The sequence below is a fragment of the Trametes versicolor genome, assembly GCF_000271585.1.
Source record: "Trametes versicolor FP-101664 SS1 unplaced genomic scaffold TRAVEscaffold_11, whole genome shotgun sequence".
NCBI classification, from domain to species: Eukaryota; Fungi; Basidiomycota; class Agaricomycetes; order Polyporales; family Polyporaceae; genus Trametes; species Trametes versicolor.
In genome coordinates this window covers 2,065,095-2,081,552 of record NW_007360331.1, presented here as the reverse complement: position 1 = coordinate 2,081,552, position 16,458 = coordinate 2,065,095, and the positions used below count along the sequence as shown (strand labels likewise).

The 16,458-nt window shown below is 57.4% G+C and overlaps 7 protein-coding genes across 7 annotated transcripts; 3 read left to right on the top strand and 4 right to left on the bottom strand.

Annotated features, from left to right (window-relative positions):
- Positions 1 to 372: 372 nt before the first annotated feature.
- On the bottom strand, positions 373 to 5,666 carry TRAVEDRAFT_173662 (uncharacterized protein). The gene is made up of 7 exons (XM_008045032.1): positions 5,505 to 5,666; positions 5,209 to 5,456; positions 4,471 to 5,153; positions 3,242 to 4,419; positions 1,823 to 3,179; positions 1,681 to 1,764; positions 373 to 1,627 (listed from the first exon to the last, which is right to left on the bottom strand). The coding sequence occupies exons 2-7, from the start codon at positions 5,453 to 5,455 to the stop codon at positions 671 to 673; spliced, it is 4,506 nt and encodes a 1,501-aa protein (XP_008043223.1). The 5' UTR covers position 5,456; positions 5,505 to 5,666; the 3' UTR covers positions 373 to 670.
- A 1,058-nt stretch (positions 5,667 to 6,724) lies between these two features.
- Positions 6,725 to 8,982, bottom strand: TRAVEDRAFT_173657 (uncharacterized protein). Its single transcript, XM_008045031.1, has 12 exons — positions 8,877 to 8,982; positions 8,564 to 8,815; positions 8,379 to 8,494; positions 8,285 to 8,323; positions 8,143 to 8,235; positions 7,913 to 8,091; positions 7,778 to 7,859; positions 7,620 to 7,722; positions 7,385 to 7,558; positions 7,277 to 7,322; positions 7,136 to 7,199; positions 6,725 to 7,073 (listed from the first exon to the last, which is right to left on the bottom strand). Exons 1-12 carry the CDS (start codon positions 8,918 to 8,920, stop codon positions 6,880 to 6,882), a joined length of 1,386 nt encoding a protein of 461 aa, XP_008043222.1. The 5' UTR covers positions 8,921 to 8,982; the 3' UTR covers positions 6,725 to 6,879.
- Positions 8,983 to 9,351: 369 nt separating this feature from the next.
- Positions 9,352 to 11,147, bottom strand: TRAVEDRAFT_74506 (uncharacterized protein). Its single transcript, XM_008045030.1, has one exon. The coding sequence runs from the start codon at positions 11,115 to 11,117 to the stop codon at positions 9,543 to 9,545; it is 1,575 nt and encodes a 524-aa protein (XP_008043221.1). The 5' UTR covers positions 11,118 to 11,147; the 3' UTR covers positions 9,352 to 9,542.
- A 330-nt stretch (positions 11,148 to 11,477) lies between these two features.
- TRAVEDRAFT_96045 (uncharacterized protein) lies at positions 11,478 to 11,771 on the bottom strand (the record flags this gene model as incomplete). The annotated part of the gene is made up of 1 exon (XM_008045029.1): positions 11,478 to 11,771. A coding segment is annotated over one exon (294 nt), but the record flags the coding sequence as incomplete, so codon positions are not given.
- Positions 11,772 to 13,230: 1,459 nt separating this feature from the next.
- Positions 13,231 to 13,602, top strand: TRAVEDRAFT_60683 (uncharacterized protein; the record flags this gene model as incomplete). The annotated part of the gene is made up of 1 exon (XM_008045028.1): positions 13,231 to 13,602. The coding sequence occupies one exon, from the start codon at positions 13,231 to 13,233 to the stop codon at positions 13,480 to 13,482; it is 252 nt and encodes an 83-aa protein (XP_008043219.1). The 3' UTR covers positions 13,483 to 13,602.
- A 144-nt stretch (positions 13,603 to 13,746) lies between these two features.
- TRAVEDRAFT_154329 (peptidyl-tRNA hydrolase II) lies at positions 13,747 to 15,534 on the top strand. Its single transcript, XM_008045027.1, has 7 exons — positions 13,747 to 14,075; positions 14,202 to 14,258; positions 14,323 to 14,391; positions 14,452 to 14,463; positions 14,522 to 14,739; positions 14,791 to 15,298; positions 15,356 to 15,534. The coding sequence occupies exons 1-5, from the start codon at positions 13,977 to 13,979 to the stop codon at positions 14,708 to 14,710; spliced, it is 426 nt and encodes a 141-aa protein (XP_008043218.1). The 5' UTR covers positions 13,747 to 13,976; the 3' UTR covers positions 14,711 to 14,739; positions 14,791 to 15,298; positions 15,356 to 15,534.
- Position 15,535: 1 nt separating this feature from the next.
- On the top strand, positions 15,536 to 16,456 carry TRAVEDRAFT_60681 (uncharacterized protein). The gene is made up of 2 exons (XM_008045026.1): positions 15,536 to 16,314; positions 16,369 to 16,456. Exon 1 carries the CDS (start codon positions 15,554 to 15,556, stop codon positions 16,205 to 16,207), a length of 654 nt encoding a protein of 217 aa, XP_008043217.1. The 5' UTR covers positions 15,536 to 15,553; the 3' UTR covers positions 16,208 to 16,314; positions 16,369 to 16,456.
- Positions 16,457 to 16,458: the final 2 nt, after the last annotated feature.

Sequence of the window (16,458 nt, the reverse complement as noted above, 5' to 3'; positions counted from 1 at the left end):
AGCCGGCCGGACTATGCAAACCCACTATGGAAGAGCACGCGGACCGGCAGGTCTCTGTACGTGCCAGTCTACTAGTACTGGTATGGCAGACTGTTATCCCGCGGACTCCCTCCCTGCGCCTTTCAACGGTCGGTCTCTGGCAGATTAGCTCGTTCAGCGAAGGTTATAAGTATTCTCAGCACGGCTGTACATGTCTAGTCTTGGGGTCGGCTTTGTCTTCTCCTGCTCGCGGGATCCGCCTCGAACTCTCCAAGTAGCAAAGCCACCTGCACAAAATGCAACCGGGCACCGTCTAGTCTGATGAGCGTTACCACCCTTGTCCGCTGAGCGTGGCTGGCACCCATTAACCAGGTGCCGGGCAGACGTCGTGCTGGATCGTGCACTCGGGCAAGTGTCAGTCAAGGATACGCAGATACTCATACAGGCTCGCACACAAGCAACAGGAGTGTCAGAGGCAGGAAGGGATATTATCGTGCAATACTGTGCGATGTAATAGGTACATACTAATGCAAACACCATCGCGGACGCGCGGAATATAAAACACCAAGAGTGAGTGCAGCAGACAACAGTAGGTACTCGCAGGACAGCCAGACAGGGAATGCACGGTAAGCGAGCGGACGGGGGACGGGAAGCGGAGCGGAAGAGGGGGGAATATGGTACCGGTGAATGTCTATGACGACAGAAGAGAGACGAGCTTGTCGCTGTCCATGGACTTGCCCGTGAGGCGCGCGCGGCGCTCCTCGTCTTCGTGCAAGTGTGCACCCTTCATCATGATCGCAAACAGGTTCAGGGCCTTCGGCGCGTCGATGGCGATGTCGTCAATGATCTCTGCCACAGGGTTGAAGCCCTCCTCGAACGACGCTGGTGAGACCAGGTTCTTCGAGTGCGCCCGGTCGAGGAGGTCGGCGACCAGCTGCGCGTCGGCCTCCTTCGACTCCACCGCCCTCGTGACGAGCTTGTCGACGAGCAAGTGCCGGTGCTCTGTTGGGAGCTTCGTGAAGTACACGTCGGCTTCGTTGAGGTCGCGGATGCTGAAGAACTCCTTCAAGTCCTCAGAGATCCGCGTGTTGGCCTCCTCGACCGACATGGAGGGCCCGCTCGTGGACTCGGCACCCTCGTCGTCTGACCCGGCGGTCGAGCCAGCAGGCGTCGACTCCGCCTTGCCGTCGACAGGAACTGAGCGTGGAAGGAGCTGGAGGCGCTTCCGTTGCGGGGTCGCCTCCGGAGCACCACCAGGACCGAGGTCGACACTGCTCTTCCGGCTCGGGGGGCGACTGGACTTCGCGGAAGTGACCTCCGCCGCAATCTCGGGGTTCGCGCTGAGCATAGAGAACATGTTCGTCGAGCCCTGGCGGGAGAGCGTGGACTCCCGGCTCTTTGTCTTGTCCTTCTGGAAGACAGAGCTGGGGCCAAAGGTCATCGGGGTCGACTTGTTGATCTTGCCGAAGTTGGAGAGGTCACCGGCCTTGGGCGGCTGGCGGGGAGCAGGTCCGCCAGCAACTGCCCAGCCGTCGGGGCCGATCTGCTGGTGGTCGTTGCGGTCGCCGCCGCGTCTTGAGCCACCACGAGACATGCTCAGAGTACGGTTCATGGCGTCCTTGTCCGATGCAGCCTTCTCCTTCTCGATCTGGGGACAAGGTATCGGCATATGCTAGTGCAGCCCAATGAAATGGTACTCACCTGCTCGCGGAGCGCGGCGATCGTGGTAGGGGCAGCGGCCAGGTTGCGCGGAATCCACTTGCGTTCGCGCAATTCGATGATATCCTGAGGGAAGAACATTGTTAGCTCCATTGCCTGCCAGGTCGACGAGGAATTTATTTACCTGAAGCATGAACTGCATACGCGAGTTGACGTTCGGGCTCTTGCAGAGCTCCTTCATGCGCGAGAAGTACACGTCCATGTGGGCGCGGGCCTTGGGGGTATCGAGGATCTGGCCGACCGTCGTCAAGAGCTTGCACAAACTCTCGATCTCCTCCTCCTCGGGATTCTCGACGTTGCCCAGCAGCTTCTTCACACACTCGTGCATGATGCGCTCCGTAAGCATCTGGAGCTTGAAGAGCTCACCAATGAACTTGATGAGACCGAGACCCTGCCGCTTCGCCTTCTGCGCAGCGTAGTACTCCTCTGAGTACAATGCGCTCTCCTCGTCCTCTTTGCCATCGGCAGCCGCCTTCGCGGCCTGGTCCTCGGTGGCCTTCGTCGCTGCCGCAGCGGCCGTGGCCTCCTTCGCAACCCACCCGCGTTCGAAGTCCTCCTGACAACGGTTGAGCAGGTACTTGCGGAAGAGCTGGCCACCCGCGATGGGCTTGCCGTCGGCGTTCTTGATGCCGTCGTCGCGGACGTTGGGGCTGATCTGCTCCATCATCTTCCGGCACAGACGCGCGTACATCTCCGACCACGTCGCCTCGTCTGTCGCCTTCTCGAACACGAGCCGAATGACCTGGATGAGTGTCCGGCCGTCCTGCTCCTTCTCCGACCTGTTCGCCCACGCGATGATCTGGTCCGAGATCGAGTCGAAGCGCTCCATGGTAAGCTTGTTGAGCAGTGACCGGACTTTGCGGTCGACAACCTCGGGTGAGTCCTGGTCGGCCACCGGGCCCTTCTTGACAAGGCTGCCAGGCGTCCAGCGGTTCGCCGAGACCTCCAGCGGAGCAACCGGCTCCAGTGACATTGAGTTGGCAAGGGACGAGCCAAAGGCGTTGCCTTGTCTGGAAGGACCGGCGTCGGGACGGTCCTTGTCCCGTTTGCCACCACGCTGACTCCGTGTGCGACCACTGCTGCTGGGACCACCCTGACTGGAAGAACGAACCATGGGCGCGGGGCGCCCGAAAGGCAGGCCAGCCGGACCACTAGACACAGACGTCGATCGGCTCGAAGCCGCGAACCGCTCTTCGCTAGACATCTTCGGAGTTGAGAACTGGCCCATCGTGAAAGGGTTGACGTTCTTCTGGAAGCCGGAGATGCCGAGGCCGACGCTGGCCTGACGAGACACGTTGGATGAAGGCGGAGGCATGGCAGTGGAGGAAGGCCGACGGTTGTGGCCGTGTTGCGAGCCACCGCGAGGAGGCATAGCGAAGCTCTGGTCGGTCGGCTCGAGACCAATGGCGTCGAGAGGAGGGAGAGAGTCGGGCTTCTCCTTGCACACAGCCATGAACTGGAGGAGGAAGTCTCGGTCATACCTACGCGCATTTATCAGCATCGCAGACAATGAGGAACAAAGCGTCACCAAAGCGGAACGGACCTGAACTTGCCCTGCTTGGCATTCATATTGAGCTCCGGTTTGGGGCTCAGAATACCCTCGGGGTACTCAATGCTGCCGATGTCCTCAATAATGCGAGCGGTGGCCAGGGCCGAAGGTAGAGGGGCAGGGATGGCATTGGTCTTCGTCGACGATAGATCAAGACGGCCAGGGCGACGCTTGCCATCGCTGTTGAGGGAGGTGTCGATGCGGAGGGGTGCTTTGTCCGAGACCTTGTCCTTGGCCTCTTCTTTGGCAGCCTCGTCGGCGGCATCCAACGACTCTGAAACCTCGCCCTCCTCTGAAGGTTCGGGCTTTGTCGCAGCCGACGCCGCCGCCTTCGCCTTCTCCTCTGCCTCCTTCGCAGCACGCTCTTCCTCCTCCCTGAGCTTGCGCTCCTCCTCCTCCTTGCGCGCCTTCTCCTCGGCCTCGAGTGCCAGTCGCTCCTTCTCCTCCTTCTCCTTGCGTAACCTCTCCTTCTCTTCCTCCGCCTCCTTCCGCGCCCGCTCCTCCTCGACCTTCTTCCGTTGCTCCTCCTCCTCCCGCTTCTTCTGAGCCTCCGCCTCCTCCGACTTGCGCGTCTCCTCGTCGCGCCGAGCCTTCTCCTCCGCCGCCTTCTTCGCGTTCACCTCGGCATCCTTCTCCTTCTCTTTCCGCTTAGCCGCCTCTTCCTCGGCTATCCGCTTCCGTTTGGCCTCCTCGGTCTCTATCCGGACCGATACTGGTCGCCGTGCGGGTGAACTCGGTACGATAGGCGACGAGACAGCGGGGGCCTGCTTCTTGAAACGCTCAAGGTCGACCTCCTGGCCAGACTCAGATTTGATGACAACGCGCTTCGGCGTGAAGGAGCTCGCGTTCGAGTTCAAGCGGGAGAGGCCACCGCCTGGCGCGGTGGATGATGCCGGGGTGGAAGGGGTGGAGGAGATGCTGGAAAGCGAAGATGTGTGCATATGTGGCGAGGGCGTCGGATGTGGCGGGTGGGCGTTGGGCGGGATCGTGGGTGCCATGGTGGGCGTCCCAGGTGGATGGAGTGTCGGTTGTTGGCCGCGCGGTGACATGGGCATGCCGGGTAATGACCCGGGCGGCGCTTGCGGTGTGTGTGGCTGCGGTGCCATGTGCTGCGGCATCCACTGGGGAGTGTGCGGGTAGTAGTTCGGGTCCATCGGCATCCCATAGGGGTACTGTCCACCGTCTGTTAGTTGTAATCTGCTATCAACGACAGCTTGACTCACGTAGTATCCCCCCCACTGCGGTACCGGTACGGGTGCACCAGGCGCGCCATGTGGCACAGGCTGTGGCTGCCCGCCATGCGGTGGCCCCATTCTGGGACTGGGCATCGCTTGTGGCATGCCTGCTGATGGAGGGCCATTCGGCGTGGGTGGTGGCCGCCCGTTGACGTTGCCGTTAGGCATCTGGCGGGGGAAGCTGGGCGAGCGGGGAACACCCGCGTTTGAGCCGTTTTGCTGCGGCCTGAAGTTCGAATAGGGACCGCCCATCTGAGGTGGCTGTGGTTGATGTGGAGGATGTTGCCCTTGGGGTCCGAGCGACGGTTGAGGGAGGGGGGCGGAGCGGATCGCAGGAGAGGTAACATCAGCGGATGACGACGACGCTGATGGTCCATCTTGGCTCGGTTTTTGGAAGAGACTCCTGACGTCGAATTTTGGAGGTTTGGGCGTCGAAGCCGAGCCTGAGGCTGCGGTAGAGGTGGAGGGCGTGGTAGAGGTAGAGGCCGCCACAGACGGGGGCGTACCTGTCGAGAACGACGTTGTCCGGGAATGGCCTTTTCCGTTCGAGGTCGAGGCTGGCACAGAGCCGAACGACTTTATCCCCTCAGGTTTGATCGTCGGCACCGCCGCGGGGGAGGAGGATATGGGGGCGGCCGCATCGTCTATCGACCCGAAGGTCACTGATGAGCCTGCGCCCGGGTGAGATCGCACGGACCACGCCCGACAGACGTGGGTGGGACGTACCTGATTTTGTGGGAGTCGCTGTGTTCCGGGCTCCTACTCCATCCTTGAACGCAACGCCCTGTCCCAACGTGCTCGATCGTCTAGAGTGGGTAGGTGGTGCAGAAGGAGCGGCAGCTGAAGGAGCGGGAGATTGCGGACGGGTAGACGGCGCTGTCGCAGTGTTTGCTGGCGGGCCCTTGGACCAAGCAGACTTTGACGGTAGCTGAGACGACGTCTTTGGCGTAGAAGCGGTTGAGGATTTGCTCATTCTGGGAGAATGAGAAGTGGGAAACGGGGTCGTCAGGAGAAAGACTCACGAATTGCTGCGATGGTGTTGATTGATAATTGCACGGGGCGTCGCGTGAAGGTCGGTCGTGAAAGATGACCTGCCTGCAGGCGAACGAAAGGTCGCGAGTAGGGTCTAAAAGCTCGAGGAATCGGATGCTGGCGGTCAGCAATCCGTACGATGTCTGTCCAGGTGGAAGACGGAGGCAAGGTGCGTGGAGGACCTCGAAACAAAAAATCAGGCGTGCGCGGTAGGACCCCGAGAGTATGTGGCACCGCCTACACCCCGCACTGTGATGTCACCGCATATTGTCAGCATAAATGCTCTTAGAAAACACCGAAAGACCAACGTAGAGACCGTAACGGTTGAAATGAGTGGATATATGCGGGGGATGCGCGTAGCAGCGGCGGATGAGGGTCTTGCGGCGGAGGAACCCAACCCAAGTACCTGCCAAGGACAACGAGAAACTTAGGTGGTTAGATTTGCTTGTACACGGTAAAGGGACGGGAGAGTTGCAACACACCTTACAAATCGTATCTCTTGCCCAGATATTACTGATTCTCGGATGAGGGAAAATCGACGGCCTAGCAAGGCACGCGTTTGCACTGGAGGTTCTGTCGTGTCCTGATACCTATCTAGCCATGCGGCGAGCCAAGGTCAAATAAGTTACTGAGTAGGTTGTGTAGGAAAGAGCTCACAGTCTGATTTTGAGCCGGATGAAAGTGCTCGCTACGGCCCAGCTCGCGACGTAGCGGAGATCAGGTTCCAGTAGCTTTCGGGCTACCACTACGGGGTTTGATTCAGAGCAAATTTTGGCGTGAAAAAAGCACTCTGTGTCCTGGAATACTCTTTCAAAGTCGTGAAACAGGCTCTTGTGTGGAGGACGGGAGACAACCCGAAGATTTGAGTAAGGTCGCAGAATTATTCCTGAGAAGACATTCCGAATCAGGATCGACACCATTGCACCGCCACCGCCACTCAAGAACTTGACGTGCCGCCACTTACTTTCTGCTTCAAGTTTAACAACGTTCTCAAGTCACTCAAGTTTGTGCTACCGCACGACCTCGGTATGTATCGCTGGAAAAATCCTCGATACCATTGATCAATTCAAGGCCTTTTCATACAAAAGCTCGCACCAGTACGGCACGCTACCGCAAGGTTTAATCGCTGCCAGTGTCCCTGGCCTTATAATATGAACGCTTTACCATCACCATACCGGGTATCGACATATTTTTTGATGTGCTTCTCCTACACACTATCAATCGTATTTCGCAATGTACACCTTGATTATAGTAGCACGACCTTCGCTATACCGTACGTCTTCATACGTTTGATCCTGCGACCTGTGGCGTTCCCGCTAACTACCATGGGGAAGTCCAGACACTCGTTCGTTGTGCCGCGCCCCTTCAAAAGCGGTTTTCCACGGGCAGCTCATCGACACGGCTACTTACGACGCGCCCGCCCTGTATCACGGCGAACAGATGCTTCTCCGGGTAGTCGAGCACGGTGACGTCGTCCAACGGGTCTGCGTCGAGGACGAGAAGGTCGGCGTAGCATCCCACAGCGATTCTCCCGAGCTTGGCATCTCCGAGCATGCGCGCTGCGGATTAGAGGTTAGCTGGACTTGCAGAAGAGAGCGCGGAGATCAGAGATACGACGTACCCGCGTTTGTGGTGGCGTGCTGCAGGACCTTGCGCGAGCAAAGTACCGAGCTGCGAACTGTGAACTGTACATCCGGACCGCATTTTGCCACAAGGATCAGTCAATTATCGTGGTGAGCAGCTTATGGCAGGGCATGCTCACCTCTTCCGTCTGCAGCGCATGCATGGACGTCAACAAGTCCGAACCGCTGCACCGCGAAGCAATATATGCTCAAAAACACATCCAGCAGATAATAAGGTGTAGACGTACTAGCATATAGTCACCCCCGCCTCGTCCGCGACCTTCAGCGCGTCTAGGCCGCGCTCCATGACCTGCGCATTCTTGACCTTGCCCTCGGGCGGGAGGAATTCTTCGAACGGGGGTCGAACCATAATCCCGTAACAGGCGAGCGTGGGGGTAAGGAAAACACCTTTCTCCGCCATACTGTAGTGCGAAGTGATCATAAGCAACTTCAATGAGGAGGGACATGCATAGAATGACTCACAGCTTTGCCGTAGTGGCACTAATCAGATTACCATGCTCGATGCCACGAACACCGTTCTCGATTGCATGTAAGACGGAGGCATCGGTATATGCGTGAGCGGTCGCTGCGATCTCGTCAGCTTTGACGACGGCGGACGTGTCGCGCCGAGGGTTTCGTACTGTGTTTGTTTCCCATTTGCGTGCACGTCGTCGTAATGGCTCTTATCTCTTCAGCCGTGAATTGCACTGTCTCAATTGCATCCTGATAAAGCGCATGTCAGCATAACTCTGAGTCAGAGCTACGGGAGATTCCACCGTGGGTGAAGCGACGCCGCCGCCACACATAACCTTGATGAAGTCCGCGCCGCCCTTGAGCTCCTCTCGCGTAGCCTTCAAAACCTGAGGGACGCCGTCGCACGTGCGTCCGAGAGACTGAGTATGACCTCCGCAGCATCCAGTGCTCGAATTAGCAGGGCCAAAGTCGGCATGTCCGCCTATCGGGTCGCGCTTAATGGTATGCTACCTGAGTCTCAGAGCACGCGCACCTGTTTGTGAAAGGGCTTTGCCGCACTGGAAGAGGCGCGGACCCGCTATGAGGCCCTCCGAAATTGCGCCAGCGAGAGATTTGCTCGCGCCGCCTGGAACATCACACTGAGAACTAGCCTTCAAACGGGAATGTCTACGTACCCGTGTCTCTGACTGTCGTAAAGCCGCGCAGGAGCATCTCTGAAAGTAGGCCATGTCAACATCCTTCCAGCGCCGTAGCGGGATTTGCGCTTACCCCGCAAAACATACGTCGTCCGGAGATGGATCAGCTCTTCAGATGTTTGGACGAGTTCTGACATAGTCTTGACCCCCGGCACGGCAGTGACATGTACATGGCAGTCGATCAAGCCACTAGACGCACAGAGTCAGGTCAGAACTACTATAAGTAAGGGAGCATCGTAGTACAGGCTGACCACTCACGGGCATAGATAATTGCCGGAGAGGTTGACAATGAAGGGCTTGGGATCCTTGGGGTTTGCGTCCGCAATGTCTAGCTTCGCCCCATGTTCCGCAATGCTCGGGCACATAGAAATGATTAACCCGTCTTCAGCGACTACATCGTGGAGACCTGTCAGGAGGGTGCCCTCGGCAGGGTCTACGATCTTCGCGTTCCGCAGGATCAAGCGGGGCGCCTTATCTCGAACCCACGGCTTCAGCGCAAGCTTCTGGAGTCTAACAAGAATGTCAAGTAGTGAAATGCTTGCGGATAGAAGGATATGCACAGATTACTCACAATGAGTCCCTGGTTTTGTCTGGAGATCCTGGAAAAGGCGACATGGTAAGCGGCTAGGAGGGCAGTTGACATTTCCTGGCGCGTCGCGGAGATTAGACGCACTGCGTGCGAGTGCACAAAGAGATAAGGAGATGATAATGTGGTTCCTGCGCACGCGATAGATCACGCGGAATCGCGGATGTCTGAGTTAGACTGTGGCACGATTGTACTAAGTGTGGATTCGAAGTAGAGGCGTGAGTACTACGCGGTGCCTGTGCGGCACACTGGCATGCGTTATCCAATGTCCGTGACTAAGATGTCGACATAGTTTTTTTAGGTTCGAAGTGTGTGGTACGTTGAGTGCGTTTGTTGGGCCTGGGAGGGGTGATGGATCTTGTGTTGTGCGTCGGGTGCGGTGGCGTGAGTCGAGTCAGCGGGGGTGGACGATCTTGGTGCGTACGTCGTTCGTCTGCAGTGGCCACCATGTATTGTCTTAGCCGTCTCTTATGACAAGACCATTGGCTGGAATAGTCGCAATATGTACAGTCTGAATATTGGTGTTGGTCGACGGCGAGAAGGAAATCGTTCAACGGACGCCATCTTCGAGTTGCCTTTTTTCGTCGAAGCTACCAAACCACCGGCGGCTAAAGCCGAACTCCATCATATCTCGGAACCGACTCCGTGGCGTTACCTCCAAGCAAAGGGTTGTTTCCAGCGCTCCTTCTCGCCACATAGCGGGCACCTGATCTCACCGTCAAACTTGTGCCACACAGACAGCAGAGTCTCCACCTCCGCCACGACCTCTAGCGGCGGCATGGGCCGCCCCTCTTCCTCCATGCAGCGCAGAAACCCACGGAGGTCGTAGACCTTGCCTCCCCGTTTCACCTCCCCCGCCAACCTTGCGGTGTCGTCCAGCTTGCCGTCGAGGCTCAGCGCCGCGAGGCCCTCTCCTGCGTCGACGCCCGCTGCATAGCGTATGAACGCCCACGGTACGTCGGTGGTGTCCGCCTTCGACGGTCGTCTCGAGCCGAGGTAGAACGCCCAGCTGCCCTCGGGGCCGGGGGCAACAGAGGGCTTCGAGCGCAGCGGCACGCTGACGACCGCGCGGTCGGACCAGGACGCACCCGGCCGCTGCGAGCCACCGCTGAACGCGGCGTACGCCGCCATAGGCGAGTCCAGCGATTCAAAGAAGAGACCCGAGATGGTGTAAGCTGTGCCGCGTTTCGGGAACATCCACCGGCGCCGCGCGTCGCCAGCGTGCTCCGCGCCCGTGTTCCCCGTCACGTAGTAAGTCTCGTCCGTACGAGACGCGAACGGGAGCAGGTGGCACAGCGCCTGGACCACCTGCGTTGGCGTGAAGAGCGGGAAGCTGAAGCCCACCCCGCAGCGCGTGTTTTGGAGCGCGCAGGCGCACATGAAAGTGATCGCGACCGGGTAGTTTGGTGGCTTGTCGAGCGTGAGGAAGGCGGGGTGGACGATGGCTTCGACAGTGCGGAAGAGCGACGGCTGCGTGCGCACCAGGTCGAGCAGCGCATCACCGTCGATCCCGCTGCAGCCGTACACGTTCAGCCGGCGCAGGTGCGGGGCTGCGGCGAGGAGGGTGGGGATGTCGCTGAGGACGACGTGCGGGTTTTGCGAGATGTCGAGCGAGTCCAGGTCTGGGCATTGAGTGACGAAGCGTGTAATCTGGGCGACAGACAGGTCATATCCAGAGAGGTCTGCGAATGGCTCCCCACTCAAGATCATCAGCTTCACGAGCGAGTCCAGATGGTTGTCGGGAAACGAGGAGAGCTTTCTCCAGGTGTTTCTAATGTCGTCCCTTGCGTGTATGAGGGCGGTTAACTCCTTGTAGGACGCACCGCCCCTGCCGAGCTTGGGCAGAAGTGCGAAGAGGGGCTGCAGATCGTACAACGATAGAGGTTTGGAGACGAACCGAAAGTTGAACACCGACGGTTGTCGGAGTAGACATGAGTTGAGCTTGAGATATGCTGTGTCCGAGTTCTGCTGTCGAGGCTCGTCGTCGTCCGAAGGGAAGGGCAGGACGTCCGACGGGGGGAGGGTGAGCAAGCGCTGCACTGCTGTTTCCCAGACCCTCAACGTGTAATCAGGGTCGGACAATGAGCGTGCATGATCGTGCGGCACCACTACGACGTCCTGTACAGGCCACCGCCGGTCAAACCTGTCTTCCGGCCACACCTCCCTCAGAATGTCTGCCGAGAGGAGTGGGATGCCGGATAGGTATGTGATCATGGCGAGAAACATGTGAATCTCGTCCTCCTCATCGGTATCTGCACGAACGTTAGGTGGACATTACGTAGTGGACAGCGAGTGTGTGCTTGCCTGCCGCTGATTCGTAGTACTCATGTAGATATTCATATGCAGACATCGGGCGTGTCTTCAAAATGGGCAGAATGCAGTAGGATGGGTGCAGAGGGTCGGTGACGTCGACGATAGAGAGGCCTGATCCATTGTCTAGATGGGGTACGTGGCAATGATCAACGGTGTGCCAGTGTAGAACGACATGAAGCTTTAATTACCGCAATGCCAGCATGATTGTATATCCGCTGAGAACATATCATCTCGGAAAGTGTAGCCGGAGTACTGTTGACATCCGAGGCTTGCATCAAGATTGGCCGTGCAAGCTGTTGCTAGCAGTGAGAGGGTGTAGGGACAGGGGAAGTCGGGCATCGGGTTGTCGACATCGCCCTTGCGTCCGTATTTTGCGTCCATCTCACGCAGCTCTGCACGTACTACTGCCGCATTCTCCGACTGGCTCAGGAGGCGGAGAAATCGGTAGAGGGAAAAGAGGGGGTATGCGCCATAGCACCACTGGATGTGGAAGCCGGTTATGCATCGATATGCGGGCTTGCCGTGCGCAGGGCGGATGCGCGCGATCAAATACACCTGGTACGGTTGACCCATGGGAGTGAACTTGAATCAAGCTTAAGGCTAGAGCCGACTCGCGCGAGCTAAGCGGATAAACGAGAGTCTCAGCATGTGGAGGATTGAGCGATGACATATTGCACACATAGCTACCTGGGTGTATAACTTTTAGGGATAGGTACTGAAAAGAAAGATTCAGCCTCGCTTTCAAGGAGCGAGTTGTGGACTCTGAGTTGCGCACGCGGTCGGTTAGATCTGCGCGACCGTGTGAGTAACGTAGCTGGGCACACGAGAGTGATAGCAGGTGATAGCACGGGCACGCGAGCCCGGCGCGATGAGCCCGAAATTTGCGAAGAAGCGTCAGTAAACAAATGAGTGGCTTAGCGGAGTCAACGTTTCAACAGGCGTCGACGCTCACTTTTTCGTCGCGAGAACTCGGATGTGTCGACGGCGTCGACAATTATACTACATGCATCTGTCAACAACACCCTCGCTCTGGCCGGCTTTCTCACTCGGGAGATGTACGCGAAGGAGTCGGAAATGCATTCGCTCGCTCGAGAGACGCTCCACTGGTGCGTCCCACTGGTACCCATACAGAAGATCGCCACGACACCCCCGCGTTTGGCGCCATGGCGGTACCCAAGCTACTCGAGGCGCTGCATATTCCCCTTCTACGGTGTCTTAGGCGAGGCGCATGGTTTACAGAAGTCTCTGGTAAGCACAGCATACGTAATCTCGCGCCGTGGCCCAAGCGTCCCCTCCGCCTTCGTGATCTTGCGGTATCCAAGCGGACGTGCAGGGCGCATGGTCCAGCTTTGACCATCTTGAACCCTCTCTCTTATAAATATGTCCGTGAGTCCTTGTCCAAACCGCAACCACCTCTCTCTATTGTCTTCGCCTGCACTCGACCACCCACCCGCTTCATCCTCTTATTGTCATGTCCCCCCGTGTCAAAACACTTGCGCTTCCCCCCGACTTGGATGCCGAAGTCCGTAGCTGGGAATGTGAGCCATTCTTTGTCTTTCGCTACTACACAATATGAGCGCTGACCGATCGTGTAGGGGAGCCCGATACCGACCGCGCGCTCCGAGAACGGCTCTGCGTGGAACTCATCATCGAGGCAGAGGTCGCTCGCCAAAACATCAAGCGCTTCTTCGAAAACGTCCGCGATATTGTGATGCTCGCCGGCGCATACGTCTTAGGACCACAGATCTCTGCCACTCTGCTCGTCGTATCCCTCCTCGAGGTTGCGACATACTCCTACTTCTGCGCGGATCCGGCGACTCCATCCTTGGGCTCTAAATCGAGCTCCCACAGAAGCAACACCCTCGCCCGTCGATTCCGCGCGAACTCTCGGGCGGCACGCCACCGTAGATCGGTGGCATCAGCCCTCCTGTTTTGTGCCGACGCGGCGGGTCAACTCCCGCTCACTGTACGTCGAGCATTCCATACCCGACGTCTGCGTAAGCTGACTGTTTGTGTGTCACGCCAGATGGATGACCGCGTACAGCTTGTACAATCGCACGGCTTTTTCGACATGTGGGACGCGCCCTGGGCTGCCCTGGTGGCCATGTTGTGGTTCGTCTTGGTGGGATTCGTGTTCCTTGGTCTCGTCTGGATGGTCACCTGGTTTTTCGGCGAGCGAGCGCCTCCAAGGAAGACCATCATGGAGCATGTAGACGCGTACGCCGCCACTCTACGAGGCCTCCCCGCATCAAGTTCCCCTCGACTTCGCATGGTGTGACGCCGACTTCAACTTTCATCACGATGTCCCTGCATACTGTACTTAAACTACGCGCTATTGTACAACTCAACGCTTTATGTGTTCACATATGGTCCACATAGCACAACTCTCATCAATTTCATTCCTACTACTTACATCTTTTTGCTCTTAGGGGCGACTTTAGACGCCCGTAGTTTGGTAGCTTCGACAAAACAGGTAATTCGGAGTGCAGTAAGACCGGCGCCTAACGACTTCCTCCTCGACGCTTCCCCCTGCTTGCCCTCGTTTCAATTCTACCACACACCGCGGCAATTCTCCACCTAGTCCATCATATTTACACATACGAGATAGCGAACACGAATATCCTGAGTCGGAGCGCGAGACTACGGCCGTCTCAGTCTTGTGCGACACCGTGGAACAACCGACGGGCGAAAATCGGCCCTCTCCATCTGGACCGGTGGGATCCTTTACGCACCGTAACGCTCGGCCTCGGATTCACAACGCGGACGCAAGACATGCCGGAGTCTGTAGAAAACGGAGAGACGGCACCGGCGCCGAAGCCCACAGAGCAGCCGCTTGTTATGCAGATCATCGTCAGACGCGACCTCTTTGATGTGCGTCGCTTCCTTTTGCATGTTTGCATGCGATCAAGCTGGCCATACATACTTAATTATCTCATTTTGACTGACGCGATCCGTTTGGAACTTCCTCATCGACACACGGCACTACCTTGCACGCAGGCTGAGGGATGGGGTGTCGGTCCACTCATAGCCCAAGTCGCCCACGCTACTTCTGCCGTAAGCATATGTTAGTGCAGACATATGCTGAGCAGCTGTTTAATCGATCATATTTGTAAATCAGGTGCTACACGAGACTCGCGAGCGCCCTGAGACCCAGGCCTACCTAGAAGATCTCAAAAACATGCGTAAGGTGGGTGTGCTTATGTGCATGATCTCTGTTTGGGACTGCGCTGACACGTCTTTACCATAGGTGGTGCTACAGGTAAAACAACACTCATCTCCGAAACACAGGAAACTGATGCTTCGCGCCGCCTGGATAGACGACTGACCAACCGAGTATCGAACGTCTCGCGAACCTCCTCGCCGCCAGCGACCCACCCGTTCCGCATCACCTCTGGGTCGAACAGCCGGAGAACGTGCCGACGTGCCTTGCTCTCGCACCGAACCGGAGGGAATCGAAAATCAAGAAGGCGCTCGATAAGGCCGGATGTCGCCTCTGGAAAGCATAGCGCTCCGACGAGCGCGTTGCATGTTAGTGGTAAGCATCTCAGATCGCTGACTAGTGCATGCATCCACCTTATACTCACAGTTTGACGGCGATCTCGATCACTCCATGGCTCTACTTCTATCTCTCCGCGCTCGTAGTGTTTCCTCTGAACAAGCGGACTCTGCTATGTCGCACGGCGCCCATATGGGACCATTATATCCCTCCCCACGCGATCGAAGTTAACTATGTTTTCCTCGGACGAGTCACTGAAGACACGCCGGTTCAAACTTGCGCTTTCCGAACGGATTCAGTAGCCGCGAACTGAGCAGATATGTAATGTTGTACCATCAGCTGTAAGCCATACTCAGCCGCGCTCCGGAGCACAATGCGGAGCACAAATGCTTAGCCACATCCGCGAGCCCACACAAAACCAAGGCGCAGCCACAACGCCGCCGTCCCGTCCTCCCATCACCATCGACTACATCCACACGGTGCCCATCCGCTCATAGCTCACACCGTCATGGAAGTCACTCAAGGCGGTTGGCAAGAGGCTGATCATCGCGAGCCGCCACAAGAAGCGGAGGGTCGCGATCACCTACCCTTCCGCATAGTGTGTCGCGCTTTCTGTGCTCCTACTGCTTTTACTGACATCTTACATCGTTTTTAGGGAAAATGGGAATTCTTATCCTTGCATATGCTCAACAGCTACTCAAAGCCGTCCGTCCAGGACGAGCTCGAGTCGTTCCTCCACGTCATCCTCTACATCGCCATCCGACTCCTTCCCCACAACTGCTCTGACTCGGCGATATCCCGCCTTCTGCACGACTTCTTCGAGGATTCTATTCCTCATCGGAGCGGACAACACATGAGTCCCGACGCGAAGACGTATGCCATGGGGAGCGGCGTAATCCGCGTCACGGCCTACATCTGCGAAGCTGACAGAGCGTCGTCTCCTCGGGGCGCACTGACGTTCCTGTGCCCCAAGGCATCAAACCACCCGACATCGACAGTGGAGACACCACAAGTACCTCCGCCTTCCAATACTGACGAGGTGTTTTCGCAGCCCCGGCGTGTCATGCATCCGCTCAACAACATCGTCGACGAGCTCCTCTGCTGGTTCTGCGCCCACTACACTCCCAAACCAAACCCAAGGCCCGTCGCAGAATCCCGCGATATGACACTGCCGACTCCCCCAGACGTACTCGAGATCATGGAGACCTTGGCTCGGCTTGAGGCTAGAAAGAAACGGCTGAGGGCAAAGCAAGTGGCGCTAGGCTTGGCGCTGGTCGTGGCAGAACCCGAGCCTGAGCCTGAGCCCAAGTGCACCATCGATTACGACGCGATTCAGGCGAGAGAGGATGCGGAGGCGGCGGCGCGGTGGGAAAGAATGCGGGAAGTCCGCGCGAAGCTGGAATCGCACAATGCGATGGTGGCGCTCCTGGTGGATACGTTGGTCAAGAAGGCGTGGCCGGAGGTGGATCGTATTGATAGGAAGCTGGAGTGGTCGGGGTTTGAGTAGCCGGTACGTATACTTACTTCGCCGTACGCTGGCAGGATCATGCAATAAGGCGTTTTGTGCGTTCTCGAACCTTTCCGCCGTGTTCCCGCGTCCACTGTCCACTGTCCGTACGTCTTTCATTGCTTGCTTCATAGTCTCCCATCCTCAATCTATAATTTCAGCTTTGCTCGACCATAATGATATTGTCATTATACACTTTATAACTTGATCTCATCGTCGAACTTGAAGACACCTCAAATATGCCATTCCAT